Consider the following 21205-nt stretch of genomic DNA (forward strand, 5'->3'; position numbering starts at 1 on the left):
GACCCCAAGCTAAAGAAATACAAAATAGAACCGAAAGCAAGGAGCATTAACAAAAACATTCTGTACAAAAAAAAAAACCGAACGGAAAGGGAGAAATATTTTAATTTTTTAAAGAGGAAATAATTTTTAGAGAGACGCACACCAATCCAGAAAAACTCACACATTCTCATTTTTTAATTTTCATAATAATAATAAGGGATATATGTAGTGAAAAAACTTGCTTTAAAATTGTTTCCATATTTAAACATTTACCAAAAGTTTGGCAACGTCCATATATATATATATATATATATATATATATATGTCATTCATATTGTATCTCAATAGTACGATTCATATGTAAACAAGATATACCCCCCCCCCCCCAAAAAAAACAATAAAAAAATTAGATCTACATGCACAACAACAACAACAAAAGTGTGAGAGAGAAACCCTCCATTATCATGCAAACGCATCAGAAGACCTCGACGGTCTTCAAAGACAGACATATTTAAGCGTCATCACCGTGCAGCAGCTGGAGGGAAACGCCGGTTTGCGCGGGAGAATCACATTTAAAGCAAAACAAAACAGCGGAGTGGCCGAACGCTTCGAGTTTATCCATCCACACCGAAAGAGTCTGCTTTGGTCTCTCCTTTTTTAACAATTGAATCGCACGGATCAGTCTTTGAAATGACGAAGGAAAAGAGAAACCGATTATCACATCTGGTTTTGCGTGCTTCGACGATCTGCGAAGTGCGAACCAACTCGATTAAAGCTTAGGAAAAAAAAAACCCCGAACCCACAAAACACACAACCTGTCTTTCAATCCCTAATATACAAATATCAGCTATAAGGGCTTTACAATGCTGCCCGCAGTCAAGTTGGAAAAAATATTAACTGTAAATTTCCACACACAAATATTCAAATGTTATTGTGGATTCAGTTTGCCACAATATGCACTGTATCCTCGTATGTATCTACAGTGTCTAGAGGTAAATCAAAATTACTCGTTTGTGGTGTTAAAATGGTAATAAATCCAGAACACACCCACAAAAAAGTCCAGAAGTTTTACTGATGGCACTGTTCCATCCTACAGTGACCTGGTGTGATCTGATCGTCCCTCCCCACCCGACCCCAGCGATAAAACACCGCTCTTAAAAGTAAACCACACGCATTATATATGCACAACTTCAAATATATTTGCTTTTTATCCTAGTCTACTGTATATTAGAAACCAAGACGGTAGGATTAACTCCCTGACAGTATTAACACACTCACACATTCTCGGTAGAAAATTCAAATCGGATTTGCATGTTGCATGAGATCTGAAGCAGGCATCTGCTTAAAAGAGGTGGAAGCAAAAAAAAAAAAAACCAATAAGCTTGATAAACTTTTTTTAATCTCCCCATGACATGAAGAACATTAGATAGTGATTCCAATATTCAGCTATTGTTAAATCCCACTTTTTGATTGGCACTTCATGCTTGAAGCATGTTGCACTGAAATCAAGCGTCAAGTCATATATCGCTCACATACACACATTCCCTGTAGACCTAGATCATCTTAAAAAAAACAGGACCAAAATAAATACAAAAATCCCTCCTTCAAAAAGAAAAATAAAGACACACACGCGCTCTCTCTCTCTCTCTCTCTCTCTCTCTCTCTCTCTCACACACACATCCTCGTCTTTCCCTTCTCCACCACACTGAATCACTCCATAATCGACAGAGAAGCTATTTCCCTGACTGTCCTTAAATACCCGAGAACGTGGACAGAAGAATCTCATGCTCTATAACACTTAGGATGGCAGGCGTCACTAGGCTCGGGGAGTACAGACGGGGAACAGGCATCATTTAGAGAAATACTTCCATAGAAAGACAGAGAGCAAGAAAAAGAGCGACGGACAGAGAGAGAGAGAGCGTGTGAGCGGAACATCTGGAGCTGATTCTCAGAAATGGAGAAGTGAAAAAAGGGGGGGTTCCATCTTTTCACACGTCCACCACCATCTTTTTGTGAATGTCTAAGCCACCAACAACCTGCGGAAGAGAAGGAAAAGGTGACAAGCACATTAATTAAAGCACCACTGCTAAAATATACCAAAACTAAAAAAAGAAACTGGAAAAATATTGATAACTAGTCAGTCGACACACTCTCTACCATTGCAACTTCTAACATTCTAACGGTTGAAAAACAGCCAAAAGATTAAGATATTATGGTAAATACGATAATGAACTTGTTAATTATATGCATATTAAATGCAGGAATCATTAAAAATAAAATTGATAAAACATTTGGGAAGAAAAAAATACCCTGAAACCAGTAATATTCAATGCTTGGGTTAAAGTGCGAATCCGAAAATACGAAATCCGAAAATACTTGTTAAAAAATGTATTTTGCGTTTCAGCCAAAATCACTGACCGAAATGATGTTTAATTAGGGCTTCTCTGATGGCGTGTTTTGACTATGTCAGCATCTATTTGTGCACACAATGTGGATAAGCTACAACAGAGCGTTCTATGGAAAGACGTCAATAAAAAAAAAAAGATGAAAAATATGCTCTTTTACATAGTCTTTATATTTTTTCTTACCCTGTCTTAGTCATATACATATAATAAATCTCATGAAAACAAGGTTTTATGACAGTTTAAATGTTATATTTTAATAACATATTGGAGTAGAAACACAAATATCAATTAAAAAGTTGATATTAACTTGATTATTCAATTATTTATTAAATAAACTTTAATTTTGAGTTTCGGTAAAGTAACTCTGGTGCCTCACTAGTGAAAATGAACCCTTATTTTCAGCTTATTTCCTCTTGCAGCAAAAGCAGAAGAAAGTGTTTGGTTTGTCAAATTTGGCTGTATCCCAACATTAAAAAGCAGACCCAAAATGAAGTTGACCCCTCTCAGACTCACAGCGCAGAACTCCTCGAAAGATATCCTCCCGTCCCCGTCCTTGTCTGCGTTGATGATGGTTTTGTCGACGATCTGCTGCAGCTGGGTGTCCTTCAGGTTATTCCCAACCATCATCTTCAGCACCTGGAACAGCTCACCATTGGATATGTAGCCATCCTTATCCATGTCATAAATCCTGAACGCAACTGCAGAAACAAACAAAGAATTAAAAACCTGCCAGGAAAAGTGATCCAATGCTTTGCTCCGGTGCACTACGGACTAGTTTTATGAGGGGTTTCCTGTGTTTATTTTGGTTTGGCTCAACACTGGATGAACACAGTCGTACTAAACTCTTAAACTTAACTAGAGGAAAGTGTAGGTGAAATTCAAGACTGAAAGACACTCACAGCGGAGCTTCTGCTCCTTGTCACCCTTGACGCTGAACTGAGAGACGCCTTCAATGAACTCTGCAAGATAAAAGACAGAAAATAGGAGCGTGATTTACACTTTTCAAGTTATGTTAATGCATCTGCACTTCTCAAGTACAGAGAGCCTCTGACACCAGCATGGACCTCTGGTAAATCTTGTGCTTCCACTGGATCTGGGTCAGAAAATGAACACATAATATCACATTTCCTGTAGGAAATATCAGGTCATTCAAAAGACCCGAAAAAGGAAAGCATTTCAGCCCTTTGATTTGTGTAAAGGCAGTTATGAATAGTTCAAAATATGCAAGGAAAACAAGACCAATCACAATTCAGCATGCAAATGAATGCAAGCAAAAAACACCAATTGGAATTCAGTATAATTTGCAATGAAGACATCACTATCTTGATGCTTAGATCACACCCCCACCCATCCCAACATACACTACACATCTACTGGAATAAACAGAAATAAACCTTTAAAGTCCACTTCTCCGTTTCCGTCTGTGTCGAATATTTCGATGACTCGCTGCACCAGCGGGTTCTGCTGCAACTCGGGTAGAGACATGAACTCCTCCACGCTGAGAGAACCAGAGTTATCCAGGTCGAGTTTCTTAAACCGCTTTCCTAGTCTTTTAATCTCATCAGCATCAACTAAAATAGAGAGAGAGAGAGAGAGAGAGAAAACAGCGAGAACAAGTCATTTCAACACCAAACACAAACAATACATCCATATCTCTTTGATTTTCCTCAGCTAAAACCATATATCCCATCTTTAAAGATTCAATTTAAAACAGCTTCAAAGATTGCACATGTCTTAAAACAAGCAATCACACACACAGGGATGCTATATTCCACATCCAGGGCTCTCACACATACTTCCATTCATCTTTGGCTGCCAAAAGAAAGCCAGAACTCATCCCAGAATGAACCTTACCCAGTTTCTCCTGTCTGGCAGTCATGGTCATCCCTCAGAGGACCGCTGCTCAACTACAGCTCGCTCTTGTGCTCTGTGGACTGCTAAATGGCCTAATCTCATTCACACAGCCACGTGGTACACACCTCCAGTAATCGGCTGCCAGTTAATAGAATTAAAAATCTAAATGACAATGTGGCCGAGAGCAGCGATTCTCAACCTTTGTAACTCTTCAGTCCCTCAATGTAGCATGGTTCAAATGAAAGATTCATTTGAATTTCTCAATTTAATTAGTGATTAAAAAGTTTGGACATGTTAAAATATTAAATACGTGAAATGCCTGGCATTCTAAATTTTGCAATTGTGTGCAATTGTGAAAAAAAAAATATCCATTTCGCTTTGTTTTTACATGAACAAACAGATAAAATAAAAAATTTGAAGTTAATTGCAACAATTAGGTTAGGGTTAGTGTGCTATTTTGAGTATATGGACACTTTCCCGATTACCCTCAAGTGGATGATGTAACCCTTTATTTTTCATATCTAATAATATGGCACGGATTAACCCTGATATAGCTAATGCCCAATGTGTGTCATTAAACCAGGTGACTATATGACACAATCACACATCTGTCGTTCACCGAGACGTCAGGACAATGCATGCCAGTGTCACAGTCTACATACTGAAAGTGTTATTTATGCTACCTAAAGGTACGTTCAAATCAACAAAAGAATGAAAACAAGAGCTAAAATGTTCACGCTATTCACTACGGCCCATTCGACTCCAGCAGGGGCAGTTGCATCACTGAGTCACAGAATTCAAACAATGTTGAGATGGGAGAGCCAGAGGGGAAATATTTATAGCAGCCATGCTGATCCACCATAATGGCTGATAAGGGCCTCTCAGAAAAGCCCCCTAGCAACAAGGACGGCAACCCAATGGAGGAAGACCAGCAGTGTACGTGCTCATCAGCACATGATGGTTTATAAAAATGTTTCAACTTCGGCAATATCATTTCTACCACTGTTTTGTGGTAATAATGGTTTCACTTTAAAAAATGTGTCTAAGGACATAACACTCTGCTTCATTACATAAGAACATGTCTTAATGCTCTAAGAAAGCTCAACTGACAGCATGTGGCATAATGTTGATTAGCACCGAAGATTTTCAAAGATAATGCACTCCTGTTACTTACGAATGAAATAATGTGTAAAAAATCACGCCTTCTTAATTGAGTCATCGCATTTATCTTTAGAAGATCCAGTTGCAATAGAAACAGTGTACATGCACATTGGCAGGTCAGGCCTGAACAATAAGCTTTGTAAATGCTATTTGAGAGTAAGAAATGAAATTTATGGGACACCAGTAAAAATTATTATTAAAAAATTATTTAAAGTTCTATAGCTCAACTAATAGTTTTATCAAAATAATTAATGCTTACATTCATAAATTCACATTTTAAATTATCCACATTTTATTTAAAAGAAAGCCAAAATCATTTTTGTGGTAATCAACATTACACTACAAATGCTACCCAGAATACTGTTTTAGTTATACAGGAAGACCTTAACACCGGTTCAGACAACTTATTGACTAGCAAATTTGGAAAATGCATAGTTTTTCACATCTCTAGTAACTAGTACTTAAAAAAAATTTGTAATTATGACCCATCATAACGATGCAGTGTCATTTTGTTGTGCTCAACCTGGTGACCATCTGATCTCTTGCATTTCACATAAACAGTCTGTGTTTGCCAGATGCATTTCATCTTCAAAAATGATTTGGGACAATGTCATAAGTGTCCTGTTACCAGTCACTAACTGGAGAGGCCTTGTGGTTTCTAAGCACCCATCTGACCAACAGGTGGCTCAGTTTCACAGCAGCCTACTTGTTCTCACCCTTTCATTACTGTTGCCTCTCTCTACAATCTGCAGCAAAGCCTCTTGGGAATGAAGCAATTAATCGTTCACCCTTCACCTTGACCGGTTAATGGCATGCTAGCATCAGATCTTTAAGATGTTTGTCTTCTTATTCACAGAACACATAAATGCAGCTTATTCTTTGCTGTGCAATGCATGTATCAGTAAGACTCATTATAATCCAATGGTCATCTCTCTGTGGTCTTGGAAACCTGTGCCAGTGAAGTTGCCATAGCAACATTAAGGGAACGCTGTGCTTGTGCCCAGAGAACTCTGGGTAATGTCGTTCTATAGCTGATCTTAATAAAGCTGCAGTTGGTAACTTGACGCTCTAGCGGTTAATAAACAGAACTGATTGCGTCTTGCGGAAGAACATTGTAGCCGGAGCTACTTCTCTCTGTTTATGTCTATGAATAATCACAAAGGTACTGGGTTACTCCGCCGCGGTACCTACCCGAAGCAATCTAAAATAGTCAGAATATAATCACTTATTATAGGTGTACCCTAGTGATTCAGGACAGGCTAAAACACGGTTTGGAAAATGAATTCATGGTATACTAGCTTATTATATAGTTTAGCAAATTTTGAACACAAAGAAAGTTACGGACCACAGCTCTGATTGGTTGTTTCTTACCGGGAGCGGTGTATTTCTGCAAATGGCAATATGACCACTGGGAGGAGCCAAAGGAGCTTGATTTTTTCACAGATTATCAGTCTCAAATGCCGCGTTTCCACCTAAATTACCTGGAACATTTGTACCAGGAACTTTTTTCCCCAGGAACTATTTTCCCCCCAGACCTGCTGCTCCGTTTCCACCACGGTCTAAAGTACCGGGAAGATTAGGCAAATAGACTGGTAACGTAGCAGCATAACATCAGTCAGCTCGCCTTGACTACTGCAATTTTCCTCACTGTACATTAACAATAAAATGAAATATGATATCAAATACCACTGCCTCCTTTCATTTTCATTTAAGCATAATAACAGCTGCAGAAATGTTCTTAGTTCAGGGATATGTGTATATATACAGCCATTACAATGAAACAAAATATTATATCAATTTGCCTTTTTTATTTTTATTCTAACATATAGATAAATTGAATACAGACCAAAGATAACCTGTTAGATTTACCCAAAACGAATTATATTTTATGTTTAACCACTAAAGAGACATCAGAGCCAGCGGTACACATCAGAAGGTCTAGCCGAGGTGTGGCTGCTATCGGCGGATACATGAGGACTGAGCTCCCGCTGATCGCGTGGAGCTCACGTTTCGGAAATCGTCGAAACACATTTTTAAATAGGCTCTGTCTTTATAAATAAACCACAGATTTGAGTTTTAAACAACTACATTCTCACCTTAAATACTTTTAAAATTACATTTCATGACACAACAACAGTTATATTTTGAAAGTGTTGATCGAATAAATGGTGGTTGAACTCAACCAATCAGGATGTTTAGCGCCCAAGTCCCGCCCCCGAAAGTTCCGGAACTTTGAAAAAGTACCACCTCGGGCATTTTTTTTTACCCGGAACTTTATTTAGTTCGGTGGAAACACACCGAGTACCAGGCCAAAGTCCCTAGTTCCTGGTTAAAGTTCCTGCGGTGGAAACGCGGCTATATTCTACTGTCAGGACATAATGACAGGTTTAACAAATATGTAAAAAAAAAATATTTTTACAAAAGTTACCTACTGCAGCTTTAAGTGGCACAATATAAAAAATGATAACGTTCACATATGCTAAAAAAAAAAAAACTAAACAATTTACTCAGAATTTAATTTCCCACAAAATCACTTAAGATCAATTACTCTCCCTTATGCCATTCCAAACCCGTTTGACTTTTTTTTTCTTCTTTTTACTTAAATGTTTCTTGACTCTATAACTTTTACTGTTTAACATTAATATATATATATTTTGGACTCCACTGACATTCCTAGTTTGGACAAAAATATAAAAAATATATGTCCTTTTGGTTTGGAACAACATGATGTTGAGTAAATGATGGCAGAATATTGATTTATGGCTGAACTGTCCCTTTAAATAAATGGAAAGGATAGGCTCTAGATTTTACAGTCGAGCACTGGTCAGCACTTTAACATTGAAAAAGGAGCCCAAAAGATCCTCTAATGTGTTTGTCAGTACTTACAATGTCTAAAATAGAGCAGAAAAAAAACACCACATAAAAAATGGACCATTACCTTGCGTTCTTCAACTCACTCCCACCAACTCTAAAAATAAACAAGCTCTTCCTACAGCCCCGAGACTAACCTTTACCAGCTGGAGGCATTTATAGGCATTATTTCTTGAGTACACCACCGTGTCTAGTCTGGTTACACTAGCACTGGCCCTGCTCCAGACCCGGAGAGCAACACTGATCCAGGGGATACCCTCTGCTGAACCCAGAGCAGCAGGCACAGGTGTAGACTGCACTGATTGCTTATTCTGATCACACACCACCAGCAACATGCAGGTGACTAACCACAGGTCACCTTTGGTTATGATGTGAATGTGCAAAACATCTAATTTAAGTAAAATTACTAACATTAAAATGACTAAAACTGATGAAACAAAAACCCACAATATGCATCAGATGAGCTGAACACACTTTCAAAACAGTGTATTTGCCTACATAATCCGTAGATCAATAATTACATAATAACTGTTTTTTTTTTTATACATATTTATTTATTTATTATTATTATTTTAAGAGCGCTGAAACAAATCCAGATATGGATGGATGGTGTTCAAAACATTGTTTTAGACCTAGAACTTAACCAAAATTCATTTAGCTCAGAATTTGCATTAACCTACATAAACTATGACTGGATTTACCCTATTTACACAAATACAAAGTTTGCAAAAGTACCTAAAGGTATTTAAAATAAAACAATAAATAATAATACAAAGTAAAATTGTACTAATATGTTTATATTAATAATAAATGTTAAAAAAAATAAAATAAAATGTATCATCTGTATCAAAAGTATTCACACTTATTTCTGCAACTAGAGCTGTGCTTCTTAATCACTGGTACGTATACAGTATATAGGAAGAACCACTTAAGTTTTAGTTTGAGATGCTTCAGTATCTCTGGTGAAATTAAGGAAACAAAAAATACAATTTGAAACAGCCCAAATTACTTACAGTGTGAGCACATCTCCAAAGGATAACTTGCCTCATTTCCCTGTAGAGAGAGAACAAGAGTCTGAATCAGCATGACAGTGCACATAAAATGTTACTGATCAATCCTGCAGGTTCTGTAAAGCTTGACAGACATAGAAAAAATATCCAAAGCGGGCAAATTTCACTTCTAACAGCATAATCAATGACTCGGCCTCATCAAATACCTCAACCAAGCATACCATCTATTATAAGCTACTCATTACTCTAATGTAAAAGTGGATTTAGTAATCTCTGTATGTTCTTTCATCATTACATACAGCTGTCACAAGGTGAAAGGGTCATCAGAGTCACAACTATGGCTCTAAATGTGTCTTAGTTAATTAGCTAATCAGATTTGAGGAATGAGTTTATAATACTATGCACGAGGCCATCAGTCTCAGAGAAGAGACACCCAATGAAACTGGATTTTGCTGTGTATAATACTGTAGATGTAAAAAGAGAAAGCACATAAACACTACATAATCAACGATCATATCAGCAAACATTCTAAAAAGGGAAACTGCAACATCCTTTACTGATCTCTCGATTGACTTAACTCATCAAAATCTAGAGCGAAGTGTGGTTAATGGCTGATTTATGCTGATATATGCACGACTGATGCAAAGTTTGTGGTTGGTAAAATGCTTTAATGTTTTTGAAAGTCTACTCTTTAATTAAAAAATACAGTAAAAACAGGAATGGTGTGAAATAATTAGGGCTGTACAATTAATCACGTGATTGTCATGAGCGTCTCGTCAGTAAAGCTGGTTCTGTGATTAGTACTAAATATCCATCACCTGCTTTCAAATGGAGCGCCACTTAATATACAGAGTCGTAGTTCACTGACAAGCTACGCAATATCGCGTTCAACAGACTTTATGCAAAAAGAGCAGCTTGGACACATATTGAATCTTTACATTCGTCCTGCCCATTGTCCTTGGATTTACCTATATTTGGTGTTATTTGCTGTATAAAATGCATCTAGAATTTTGCAATGGATTTTACAATCGATTCAATGAACACTTGTCACTCAAATCAAACAGGATTTTTTTCACAAAAGTGACACCCCAAGAAAGCAAAGTAAACGGTCTCTCATTTGTAGGTTGCATTGACACCTAGCGGTGGATGCAAGTAAAACAGTACCTTTTTCTTCTCACCTGAAATTCATGCAATTAACATGTTTTTGACAAAGATTTCAATTTGTTTGTGGTCTATATAGCCTGCATCAAAATGAGGTTTGCAATGATGCGCCCGAAGGCACGGGTTGAAGACCCAGTCAGTGACGTCACGATATGCTAATTTGTTTAAATTCATACCTACATAATCACCATCACCAAAATGTTACTTTTTTTTTTTTTTTACATTGAAACTTGAAAAAAAATATAGACCTACCTACCGACCCTTTAAAAAAAATTACTGTTACTGCAAACCAAAATATTTTTAAGGATGGCCTTAGAATGAGTGAATTTATGAAAGTTTTTATTTTAAATTGAACTACAGATAAGACAAGAAGAGGGCAAGATTTCAGAAAAGAGGAAAATAAATGTAGAAAGGTGTGACATGCAGATAGAAATCAAGTTGTTTCAAGTCGGCAAGAGGAATGATGCTTTCATTGAGCTGTGTGCTGAAGGCCTGTTATGACTTGCAGCGAGAATACAAAGTAGAGAACGGGACGGATAAACCGGGACATCACTGTGCCTAGACGTTTCTAGTGCAACTTCCAGAATATCTAGAGCTCTCCATTAGATGTCCCTGTGCGACTACATAATAGAGCCATTTCATGATGCTAAAATAAAAGGAGACTTTTTCTAATATTCTTCCAAGATAAAAATTCAAGCACACTGATAAACCATGTAGTAAAGATAGTAAAGGAGGTGTATTTCCATGCTGTGTGTACATAAGTGTGTGTATTTGCACATATGGTGTGGAAGTAGATTAAACGTGTGTGAGACGGCTCACTTGAGTCACTGACTTCTCTATTTTACTGTATTAAACATAGCCATTTCAGTATGTCCCTCCCTCTAAAATTAGTTTGAGCACTCACGTGCACTACAAGCAGACAGGGTTTTGCCACAGATAGTAGGTTAGCTAAGGTTGAGTGCCCTGTGCTATTTTGACTTTAGTGGTAGAGAGACAGCAAATGAACTTAAAGTGGATTGAGGGTTTAGGATTACTTCATCTGGTTATACCGTCAAGCATGAGCGAGTCGACAGGCAAGGAAAGATATCTCAAAGCAAGGAAGAGGGAGGAAACTTTCATACAAATGTTGAAATGTTCGATTGGGCTATGTTTGACTCTTTATGACATCACGACGCTCCCAGTCACATCCAATCAAGAAGCTCCTTCAGAAGAAATGCCTTTTAATAAGACATCAGGATCATCGGAGGCAACTGGCTTCTGGACAGATTTCTTTACTTTTATGACTTTTCCAGTGCTATATATTTAATAAATACTGAATTTATTGCTTTTTTTTAAAGGGAAAGGTCAGATGAAAAGTAATGATTTAAAATGAATATGCAAATATGACTGGATAAAACATTTGGTTAACAGATGTTCATTTGCATAATTTAACATTTTTAAAAAAAGCATATTAAGCAAATATATCTATTTTTTTTGTTGAAAGTTATCTTAAAGTGAATAATCAATCTGGGCATACATTTATTTTACATTTTTTTAATGTTTAGACCTCAATTTTGAATCAAAATGTCAACTGGATCTTCTGGTGAAACTGGCAGCCTCCTCTATGGGGTTGTATACAGGAAAAATAATATAATACCTTGTCTTTTTACCTTTGTATTAAATGACAGAAAACTAGTTAACATTGCTGCATGAGTATTTCTAATGCAACAGCTGAGAGAGTGACAACAATTTTGACATCTTTCGCTCTTCGGACCAGCTTAAATCACTGGACATTCAAAGAAACACTATCATTTTTTTTTCTTTTGCCATTGAGCAAATGTCTAAAACAAAAGTGTAACCATTTTTGATGACTTATTATGGCACTCTCAGTCAGCTCCATGTAATGCATTTTCAAATGTTACAATCTATTCCACTAATGTTTCACCCAAATCAGTGTTGGAATTGTGGAAAACACCCTCTGATTTTGTCTGGGCCTGATTATAAGGCACTACAAATGAAATGTCTTTTGAGAGGATAGAAATTACATTGCAGTATAGACATGGTGTTGGTAGAGTCTAGGACTAAGCTAAATCTGGGTCTGTGAAGCTAGTCCTTGGAGTATGTAATCCTATGCTACGCATCCCAAGTATGCATACTTTTCTATTCTTTGAATTGAGTGTCGTCTTGGATTGAAACATATGTAGAGCGAGATTCTCTCATTGGCCAAGCTGATTAAAGTGTGCTTACATTCCAACTAATGTCAGTTCCAAACTTTTATATTGTGTCCCTCTTGTTTGCTATCATTAATTATACATATATCTGCATTGTATCGGCCACACTACTGATGATAGCAATTTGGGGTAAATTAAGGTTAAGTTTAATATCTGTACCAAACAAACAATTGGCCCACACCTTCTGACCAATAAGCTTCCATCATTTGACCAGTTGCTATAGTGCTTTTTTAAAATAAATTATTCTTGGTGGGTCAAGAGTCAAGACCCAAAAATGGATTGCAGTTCTGTTCTGATAAGGTCATGGACAGCAGTGGAAAAAACGCAAATAAAATTAATTTAACCACATAATCATTCATACTGTAGTTCAAAATATATATCTGCTTCCCATATCTTTTACTTTTTTAACTCATATGGCATACATCTATTCAAACTATTTTAGCACAGTTTTATTGGTCAATCGGTAGGGACGCACCTAAATATCCTCCAAAAATGATCAGATTAAATATGAAGAAAACTGAATAAAAATATATTGATATTAAATATTAATATATTTTTTTAATAAAATAATTAATAATAAATAATAATAAATAATTATGACAAAGCATTTTCGGTTTTGTTTTCGGCCCAGATTTCCAGTGCATCCCTATTAATCAGTAATACAGCTAATACTAATAAGATGACTAAGGATATTTACCGGTTTTCATAACTGTGAATCGCTCATTTCTTCAGCTATGATTTCAGATATGGACTGAACTGCATCAACATAATACGACTTCCTCTCGTGTCACTGAACATTGAACTCATTAAATGTATGTCATAATAACATATACAAAGCTAAATGTTACAATAAGGCCACATAAACACAGTTCATCAACAATATTTCTAGATTTAAACATCTAAATACTATCTGTTTGGCCTGTGACACTGACAACTAATAAATCCGCTCTCAAATCATAATGTGAAAGTCTAAAACCTGGCAAATTACTGTCACATCATAACCAAATATTAAGAAACACAGTTGTAATCTAAAATGCTTGGAATAGTGGTAATACCAGCAGTGCTCGGCACAGTGATTAGAATTAATATCATATGATGTGCAATTATTTTATGCTTTTATGAAAATACACACAAGGCGCAATATATACACGCAAGATTTAACACTTTTTATTAATTTATCATATAGGGGAAGCTGAAAAGTCTGGGTCAAGACCAACAGAATCATGACAAATGAGAACATTTAAAGGAGGGGGAAAAAAGTAATTCATTTAAATGAAAAAGCATGCATTTACAATGACCCCAGGGGACAAAAAAAGCTCCCTAAATGTAGGAGACCCCATTTTATGATTAATGGTTCAGCAAAGTCAAGCTTTTGTGAAGAATCAACCAGTCGATTGAAGTTGTCAACAGATCTATCTGACACGCGCACCAGCTCTCGATCAGCTTGACAGTCGTATCGATCGAATAGCAGCTAACGTTACTAGCTACCAAACTATGTCTCTCTTTACCCGCCGAGCCATTACATTTGATCCCTGCTCGCTCAAATACCGTATTTACACCGGAGTCTAGAAGACAGCGATGTGTTCTGTGTGTGCTTCTCCGTTCATAGAGTACAGAGCCTAGCAGTCCTGACCGTGGGCCACACTGACAGCCATGGCTCTGTTTTATAAACAACGGCTTCGATCACGACACCGCGAGCGAGCGCATTTCCAGCCCGTCATGGCAGCAGAAACGCGCGTTAAACGCCCGAAGCGCAGCGGTATCGGAAGTATCTGCTATCTCGGGTTTATTTGCAGCGGTTTAGCGAGCCCTGTAAGAGATCCTTACCATTCTGTGGCCGGGGTTGTCTTCGCCTTGCGGAGAATCTCGCGGAACTGAACGGGCGCTGTCGGTAACGGTTACTTTTCTGGGCGAGGAAGTCGCAGTAGCGTGTCGCTCCGATTCTGTCCTCGGGCTTTCAGTCGACGGATGACGGATTGACTGCAGTGGCTTCGATAACGTTAGGTCCGCAGCGGAGGGGGAAGAGGCAGTGGGTTGAGTTGGTAATGTTAGTGGTGTTGGTGGAGAGAGAAAAAGAAAGAGAGGGAGGGAGGGGCATTGGAACAGCACATCCGGGTACTTCTGCAATATTTTCTCTCTCTGTAAATGCACGAGCATTGTTACTGTTGATCAAATGATTTTGCATCTCAAGTCTAAAAGAGAAACCTAGACTTAATCGAAGAGCAGGTGATGGATTGGAGTTTATATCATACTGTTATTTAAATATAGGCCTAATTTGAAATGGCCTTTTTAGTATGACTTCATGCTGAAATGCTGCTGATTATGATATTAGTTTATTTTTATTTGTATTCTTTTTTTTGTAGTTTGTAATAACTATGATTGGATTTATGGCGAAGTACAATTGCATAAATATATTTTTAAATACATTTTTTTTTTTCTTGATTAATCTATGTCCTAAGGGGCTTTTATCGTGAGGACTGCTTTTTTATAGACTTTTGGTGAACAATCCTAAATAAAATTAAAAGTTTAAAATAGTTTTTGTGAATTGTAATAAATATAATTGGGATTATGGTTAAATGTAACATTTAAATGCTTTTATTTTTTTTTTATTTTTTTTTTTTGTAATGTTTTACATGTGCCACTTAATATCTAATAGTTTTCTCTTTTTAAATTATTTTTTTTCTTTGTTTCCTTTATTTTATTGTTTGTTCTTGCTGTGGCATATTTCATCGGTATTGGAGTGTTTTTTGTGAGGCCTGCTTTTGTATTAAATTTTTAACATTTGGTGACAATTCCTGAATATGCAGGTGTTTGCATCTGAAAGTGTCCCAGTTGTGTGTCCATAAAAATGCTTTTTAAAAATAACGACCCACGTTTAATTTGCTATAGCTGCCTGTTGTAGGTAATGTATATCAGGTATAATGTAAATTATAACAATATGCTAAGTTAAAAATAACCACCACATATATTATTTTCAATGTATTGCATATTTTGTATGTTTTTATTTTTATTTTGGTCTTTATTGGCTGGTATTGTATTAAAACATGTATTTATTAAAATAGAACAGAACCTCAAGCAACAAGATTGTTTAGAATTTTACAAAAAAAGTCAAAAGTTTGGCTCAAAGTCACACAAAAATCAAGATTGATATTCAGCAACATACAGACACCCCACGAGCAAACAATGCATCAGAACATGAGTTAAAATAGGCATAGAATTAAGCCAAAATAAGCACTGAATTCTTTTGTGATTCACTTCTAACCCTCACCAGTGAACTAATGCTTCTGTGAAAAATAGGCAAAAAACAGTTTAAGCTTGTAACACAAAATAGGAAATAATTAAACATCCATTCACACCATTACAGTAACAGACATGTCTGTCACATATAATTGTTTTACGCTGGTCCCAAAAGACCACAATATTAACCAACAGGTCTTCACTTATATAATATTATATTATACATACTAATAAAGAGTATCATGTATAGCCTGTGTATGTTCATACAGCACCTTTTTGAGCAAACATTTTAGAGCACTGCCCGTCTCTACAACAGCAAACCACTGGGTTAAATACAGGCCTGCAGTGCAGTTTTCTCATCTGAGTCTTGTTGAAAGATGGTCTTGGTGTATTTGTAACCATAATAGAGTGGATATGTGCTGTGCAAATGACCAAGAGAGAGCTGAAAATTCAGTCTCATTTAAAACCCCTTCCCATGGAGACTATCACCATCTTATTTCACCAGCTTAGGCATGATAAAGAGGAGGAGACATAAATAAGGAGAAATTCTGTTCAGACTGAAAATGTTCACATCATGCATGACCAGTGGTACAATAAATAGATGCAGTGCTTGACTGATGAATAGATCCCCTGATGGATCACTTGTTTTGAGCCTTTAATAGTCACATCTTCTTTCACTTGAGCACTACATTTATCTCGCAAACAGCGGCCCCGTGATGGTTATAGGACATATTGTGCAGGTTTGCTGCTGCCACTCCACTCGTGTTTTATTGGAAAACCTCTTTGTTTATCCACATGAGGCTGCGGGTCTCGTTGGGCTTGGCCTCGTACTCGATGCAATTGAAGCTGTTGCCGAACTGGCAGTGTTCTCTCTTGTAGTAGTTGTAGTATTTCACTTGCCATACGGTTTCAAACATGCCGGCATCTTTGAACTGGCAACAAAAAGAAGATGGAAGGTTAGAAACATTTTACAGTTCAGTTCTTTCCACTTAATTGGTTGGCTGAGTGATTTGTCTTTAGTTACAGATGCATGAATGATTACATGCTTGCATTCCCATAACACATTGCAAAATTAACAAAAAGAAAATGCTTTGACATTGTTAGAAAAATAAAACGATGTCTTACTTGTTAACTAGATGTACAGCAGCAAACTCACTAGATTGATTAAGCTAGCAGTCTATAATTTTTTTTTTTTTTTGGATATTTGCGAACACAGGTCACAGGTTGCACTTGTCTGCACTTATTTTTTTGAAGTTTTAAACAAAACAGATTATTGCACTACATTTCACAAGAGAATACTATTTCAGTTTTCCTATTTCAAAATTTCACATTTAATTCAATGTTACTTACCATTTCTTGTGAAGTTTTTTTTTTTATGAAATTTTATTTGTAATTTCTGAGTGAAATTTTTTTTTTTCATTGTGGTCACTTGCTTTCCATTTGGCTAGATAAAATAATAAAAACTGAAAATACAATTTTCAAGGTTGAAATATGTTTTGGAGATTACCATTAATGTATAGGCTCTTGTAAATAACAATATTGGGCAAAATTTCTCAAGCATTAGTTGGCATGGTGTTTATATGAGTTTGCTGTATAGTGAGTGTTCTGGTATAGTTTTAGGTCAAAGAGCCCATCCCCCAATTGTATGACATTCTGACCTCCACATATGACTCAAAACTATGATTTGTTTGCCTGTTTTATCATCTGTCAGGAGCAAATCAGGAGTCTTGTAAAGTAACACAAGCACAAGCTCCTCAGTAATTTGAGGCATCATTTAGGTCCGTAGCCAAAACACTGCGGTTCAAGTGAAATCTAATTCTAAGGCTGAGTTTAGCTTCAAATGCTCATGAACAATAGAATCTTGCAGTTCATAATGAATTCTGTTCTATTCTGTTCCTGGCTGGGTTTCTAGGTTTCTCACCTCTATGAAGACCTGCACAGGTTGTCTGTCCCCGCTCTTGGTGTGTGGGACCCCTTCAGTGTCATAGGTGCCATTGTAGACGATCTGTTCCTCATCTTTGGACTGCTGCTCCAATGGGAAGCTCTTTCCACCGATTCCCATTGTGCTGAAAACCCAGTTTAAAGATGTGTCAGACTATCTGCCACACACATCTGAAATTCCTTCTGTCAATTAAACATTAACGACTCGTTCTTGTAACACATCACCATGGTTCAATTTAACAGCGTTTCTAAATAACGTAGGCCTACTGCGCAAACAAAGAATCGAGTTTGATGCATGTACAAACAGCAGCAGTGTATTTATATCACATACACGATATATTTCCTTTCTTAGAGAAGCGCAGGTGCAGCTTTCGACCTCAATATTGCGAACGTTTTGTATGAAACAACTTATAATATCAGGAGCATGTAAACCGGATCAATTTGACCGGTATGCTATTCATATTGAATGGACTTACGCGGCCTCCGCGCTACCGGGTTTCACGATCACCTCGATTTTGTATTTCGATCCTGTTAGCAATTTGATTGTTCTGCTCTGGCCGAACCTCGTCCCGTCCACTTTATAAAACACGGGTCCGTCATTGGGTTGGATTTTCAAAGAAATCGCGATGTTTATTATCGCTGGAACGTCGGCCATAGCTGCGAGATAACAGAGGTCGATGTGTTTCCAGGGCTCCCGGTCATTAACGGGATGGCGGATGGTGCTAGGAAGCTGATGAGAGATGCTGTGACGTCTACACAAGCCATCACGCCCATTCAATCATACAGAATACATTTATGCATATGTGCATTGCTAAACTGGACTCATATAATTCATCAAATGGCATTGCTAAAATAGGCATTGCTGCCCTATCGATTGTTTGTATGTTTATTTTTATCATGTGCATTGTATTCTAGGATTCACAAATATTGTAAATAGCTTATTAAGTATTAGATTTCGATCCTAATCCCACTGTGTTCGTGTCCTTCTCCGTTATCCTCGCGATTAAAAACAGTCCCTGTCCAAAGTGCTGAAACTGAAGAATCACGTGGTGCTGCGCTAATAATACTGCCAGCAGTACTGAGCCATTTTTAGTGAAAGTACACTTTAAATGCACTAAAATTAACTATTTTTAATAGGCTGTAATGAAGGTTTTTTGAAGGAGTGTATGCATTTTTACATCCATTTGTATGCAGTTTTATCTTTGCACAAAGCATTAGTTTTAATTACAGGATCTGTGCTAATTTTTAATGGACAGTCAGGCCAGTAACAGTGTCATTTTAACCATTTAAAATTATAGAATGAGAAGAATATATATAATTTGAGTAATCAGAAAAGTTAAAAAATAAGTTATATTCTCATTATATTCTCATCTCACAGATTCCTCCATTATGAGTTGATATGAATACTTCACCCAAAAAATTAAATTTTCTTAAAATGTTCTCACCCTCACGCCATACAAGATGTAGATGAGTTTGTTTCTTCATTAAAACAGATTTAGGGAAATTTAGCGTAACATCACTTGCTCAGCAAAGGAGCCTCTGCAGTGAATGGGTGCCATCAGAATGAGAGTCCAAATAGCTGAAAAAAAAAGTCACAATAATTCACATGACTCCAGTCCATTATTTAACTTATTTATCAATTAATGCCTTCCTACAAGTTTGAGATGGCACAATGCTATTTATTAGCAGTAAAAAAAAATTATGTCTAACAGGACTGAAAAGATATTCAGGATTTCTTTCGAAGTCTCTTTTTAAAAATTATTTCCATTTCACAACAAGGCAATGCTAATTCATACATACTGATTTCTCATTGTGTGAAAAAAAGCCTTTTTACATAGCAAAAACTGTGCATTTAAATGTAACAATAATTCTATATTGTTTTAAATTATTATGTGGTTATAAAGATAAAGAACGGAAAGAGCGAAATGGAAAGAGAGGCCAGCAATGAAGAGGGAAGTACAGCATTGGGACACATAATATTCATTAATATATTAGCTTTGATAAAATAATAGTTGCATTATATCAGGCAAAACATGTTTTGGCAGTGACTCTAAAAAAATCAAATACATAAATAAAAATCAATACTTAAATCAAAATGTGCACATTTTTGTTGATTTATAAAAAAAAAAAAAAAAGTGCGGAGAAAAGGTCTCTCTCTGTTCCACCTGCAAAATGATTCCATCATATGAAACCTATAAAACCTAGTTTTCCATTACAGTCTCAAGCAAATTTCAGTAATACATCTAAAAATTACAGTAACAAAAGCCACATGATCATGTATTTTTAACCACAACAGCCTTTGTGCTTTTTTTTGCAATACCGATTATAAAACATTCCATAGAATGATTTGCCCAACAAGTGTTTCAGTCACAATGCTTCCATTGTAAGACACCGCTGATGTATTTCAGTCCACTGGCAGGATCCAGAGAAGTCTCTGTTTGCTCTATCTATCCAGTTCCGCCTCCAGTATCTCTCCCCAGGTCTCCACGTCCAATGGACACATACTGTTAGGTGGGATATCGTCAGCAGAGCGGATGTTACTGTATCGGCCCTTCAGCCACCTCCGCTTTACACAGCCTTTCCTGTAGTTACGAACAAGAGTAACCTGGCACAAAAAGGAAATGCAAATAAGCAACAAACAGCAGAGACAGGAGCAAAATGAAGCAGAATATCACTTCATTTAAACAGCAAAAACACAAACCTTCCATGAACACCCATCCAGCCTGTCCCCGTCCACCTCCCTCCTACAAACAGCCAGCACTGTAAGACAGTGGCTCCTCCACAGCTGATCGCTGCCCTCGATTATATCATTCCAGTGTCTGCAGGTGAGCGAGGCCTGGCACAGACTCCTGACGTCCAGCTCACTGAAGATCCTCACGCTCATCTCTGTAGGAAGGGTCTCTGTGTAGTTCTGTTGAAGTGGATCCTGCTCTCCAGAGATCTTCAAGGTGGATCCTCGGTCTGGGCTGAAGGTGGCGCTCTTGCTCCTTTTACAGACCTTCTGCATCTCTAGAGGAGTTTCTGTTTTATTTTCAGTAAGCCCAACACCATTAGTGTGCAGACATTTGACTTACAAATAATGCATTCTTTACGCAGTACATAGGTTATAGTGTGCGTGTACTTGAAGGGTCGCAGTAACGTTCATCTGTTCGTTCGTGGACAAAACCACCACCTACAGTACGAAACTCTAGCTAACCTGTGTCTAGAACAGATTTTAAAAACAAATACATCTATATAATTGCATGCAGCACCAAAAACTAATGATATTTATTAAAACAATGTGTTATTTGTAAAGATTCATACCGGCGGAGGCGTCTCGTTGACAGCCGAGGATTTAAACGTCTGCGTTTGTTTACGCCAGAAACGTCACAACAAC

General features: G+C 37.1%; 3 protein-coding genes across 3 annotated transcripts; all 3 read right to left on the reverse strand.

The window, feature by feature from the left end:
• Positions 1-1364: 1364 nt before the first annotated feature.
• LOC132142732 (calcineurin subunit B type 1-like) lies at positions 1365-14803 on the reverse strand. Its single transcript, XM_059552827.1, has 6 exons — positions 14479-14803; positions 9284-9323; positions 3779-3955; positions 3284-3343; positions 2898-3082; positions 1365-2015 (listed from the first exon to the last, which is right to left on the reverse strand). The coding sequence occupies exons 1-6, from the start codon at positions 14479-14481 to the stop codon at positions 1968-1970; spliced, it is 513 nt and encodes a 170-aa protein (XP_059408810.1). The 5' UTR covers positions 14482-14803; the 3' UTR covers positions 1365-1967.
• Positions 14804-16346: 1543 nt separating this feature from the next.
• LOC132142733 (CB1 cannabinoid receptor-interacting protein 1-like) lies at positions 16347-18576 on the reverse strand. Its single transcript, XM_059552828.1, has 3 exons — positions 18306-18576; positions 17810-17954; positions 16347-16820 (listed from the first exon to the last, which is right to left on the reverse strand). Exons 1-3 carry the CDS (start codon positions 18482-18484, stop codon positions 16656-16658), a joined length of 489 nt encoding a protein of 162 aa, XP_059408811.1. The 5' UTR covers positions 18485-18576; the 3' UTR covers positions 16347-16655.
• Positions 18577-19286: 710 nt separating this feature from the next.
• Positions 19287-21205, reverse strand: LOC132142734 (F-box only protein 48-like). Its single transcript, XM_059552829.1, has 3 exons — positions 21133-21205; positions 20531-20838; positions 19287-20434 (listed from the first exon to the last, which is right to left on the reverse strand). Exons 2-3 carry the CDS (start codon positions 20834-20836, stop codon positions 20273-20275), a joined length of 468 nt encoding a protein of 155 aa, XP_059408812.1. The 5' UTR covers positions 20837-20838; positions 21133-21205; the 3' UTR covers positions 19287-20272.

Source organism: Carassius carassius, chromosome 6 (genome assembly GCF_963082965.1).
Source record: "Carassius carassius chromosome 6, fCarCar2.1, whole genome shotgun sequence".
In the NCBI taxonomy this organism is placed as follows: domain Eukaryota; kingdom Metazoa; phylum Chordata; class Actinopteri; order Cypriniformes; family Cyprinidae; genus Carassius; species Carassius carassius.

Bases quoted from the DNA above. Each gene is read 5' to 3' on its own strand.
- LOC132142732 (XM_059552827.1), bottom strand. The intron at 3,344-3,778 runs GTTTATTTCTGT...TTTATCTTGCAG, and splicing joins CGGAGAAGTGGACTTTAAAG to AGTTCATTGAAGGCGTCTCT. The intron at 2,016-2,897 runs GTGAGTCTGAGA...TCTCTTCCGCAG, and splicing joins CTTTCGAGGAGTTCTGCGCT to GTTGTTGGTGGCTTAGACAT.
- LOC132142733 (XM_059552828.1), bottom strand. From the start codon at position 18,484: ATGGCCGACGTTCCAGCGATAATAAACATCGCGATTTCTTTGAAAATC. The intron at 17,955-18,305 runs GTAAGTCCATTC...CTGGGTTTTCAG, and splicing joins CCCGGTAGCGCGGAGGCCGC to CACAATGGGAATCGGTGGAA. The intron at 16,821-17,809 runs GTGAGAAACCTA...TTTTGTTGCCAG, and splicing joins CTGTGCAGGTCTTCATAGAG to TTCAAAGATGCCGGCATGTT.
- LOC132142734 (XM_059552829.1), bottom strand. From the start codon at position 20,836: ATGCAGAAGGTCTGTAAAAGGAGCAAGAGCGCCACCTTCAGCCCAGAC. The intron at 20,435-20,530 runs GTTTGTGTTTTT...TTTTTGTGCCAG, and splicing joins TGGATGGGTGTTCATGGAAG to GTTACTCTTGTTCGTAACTA.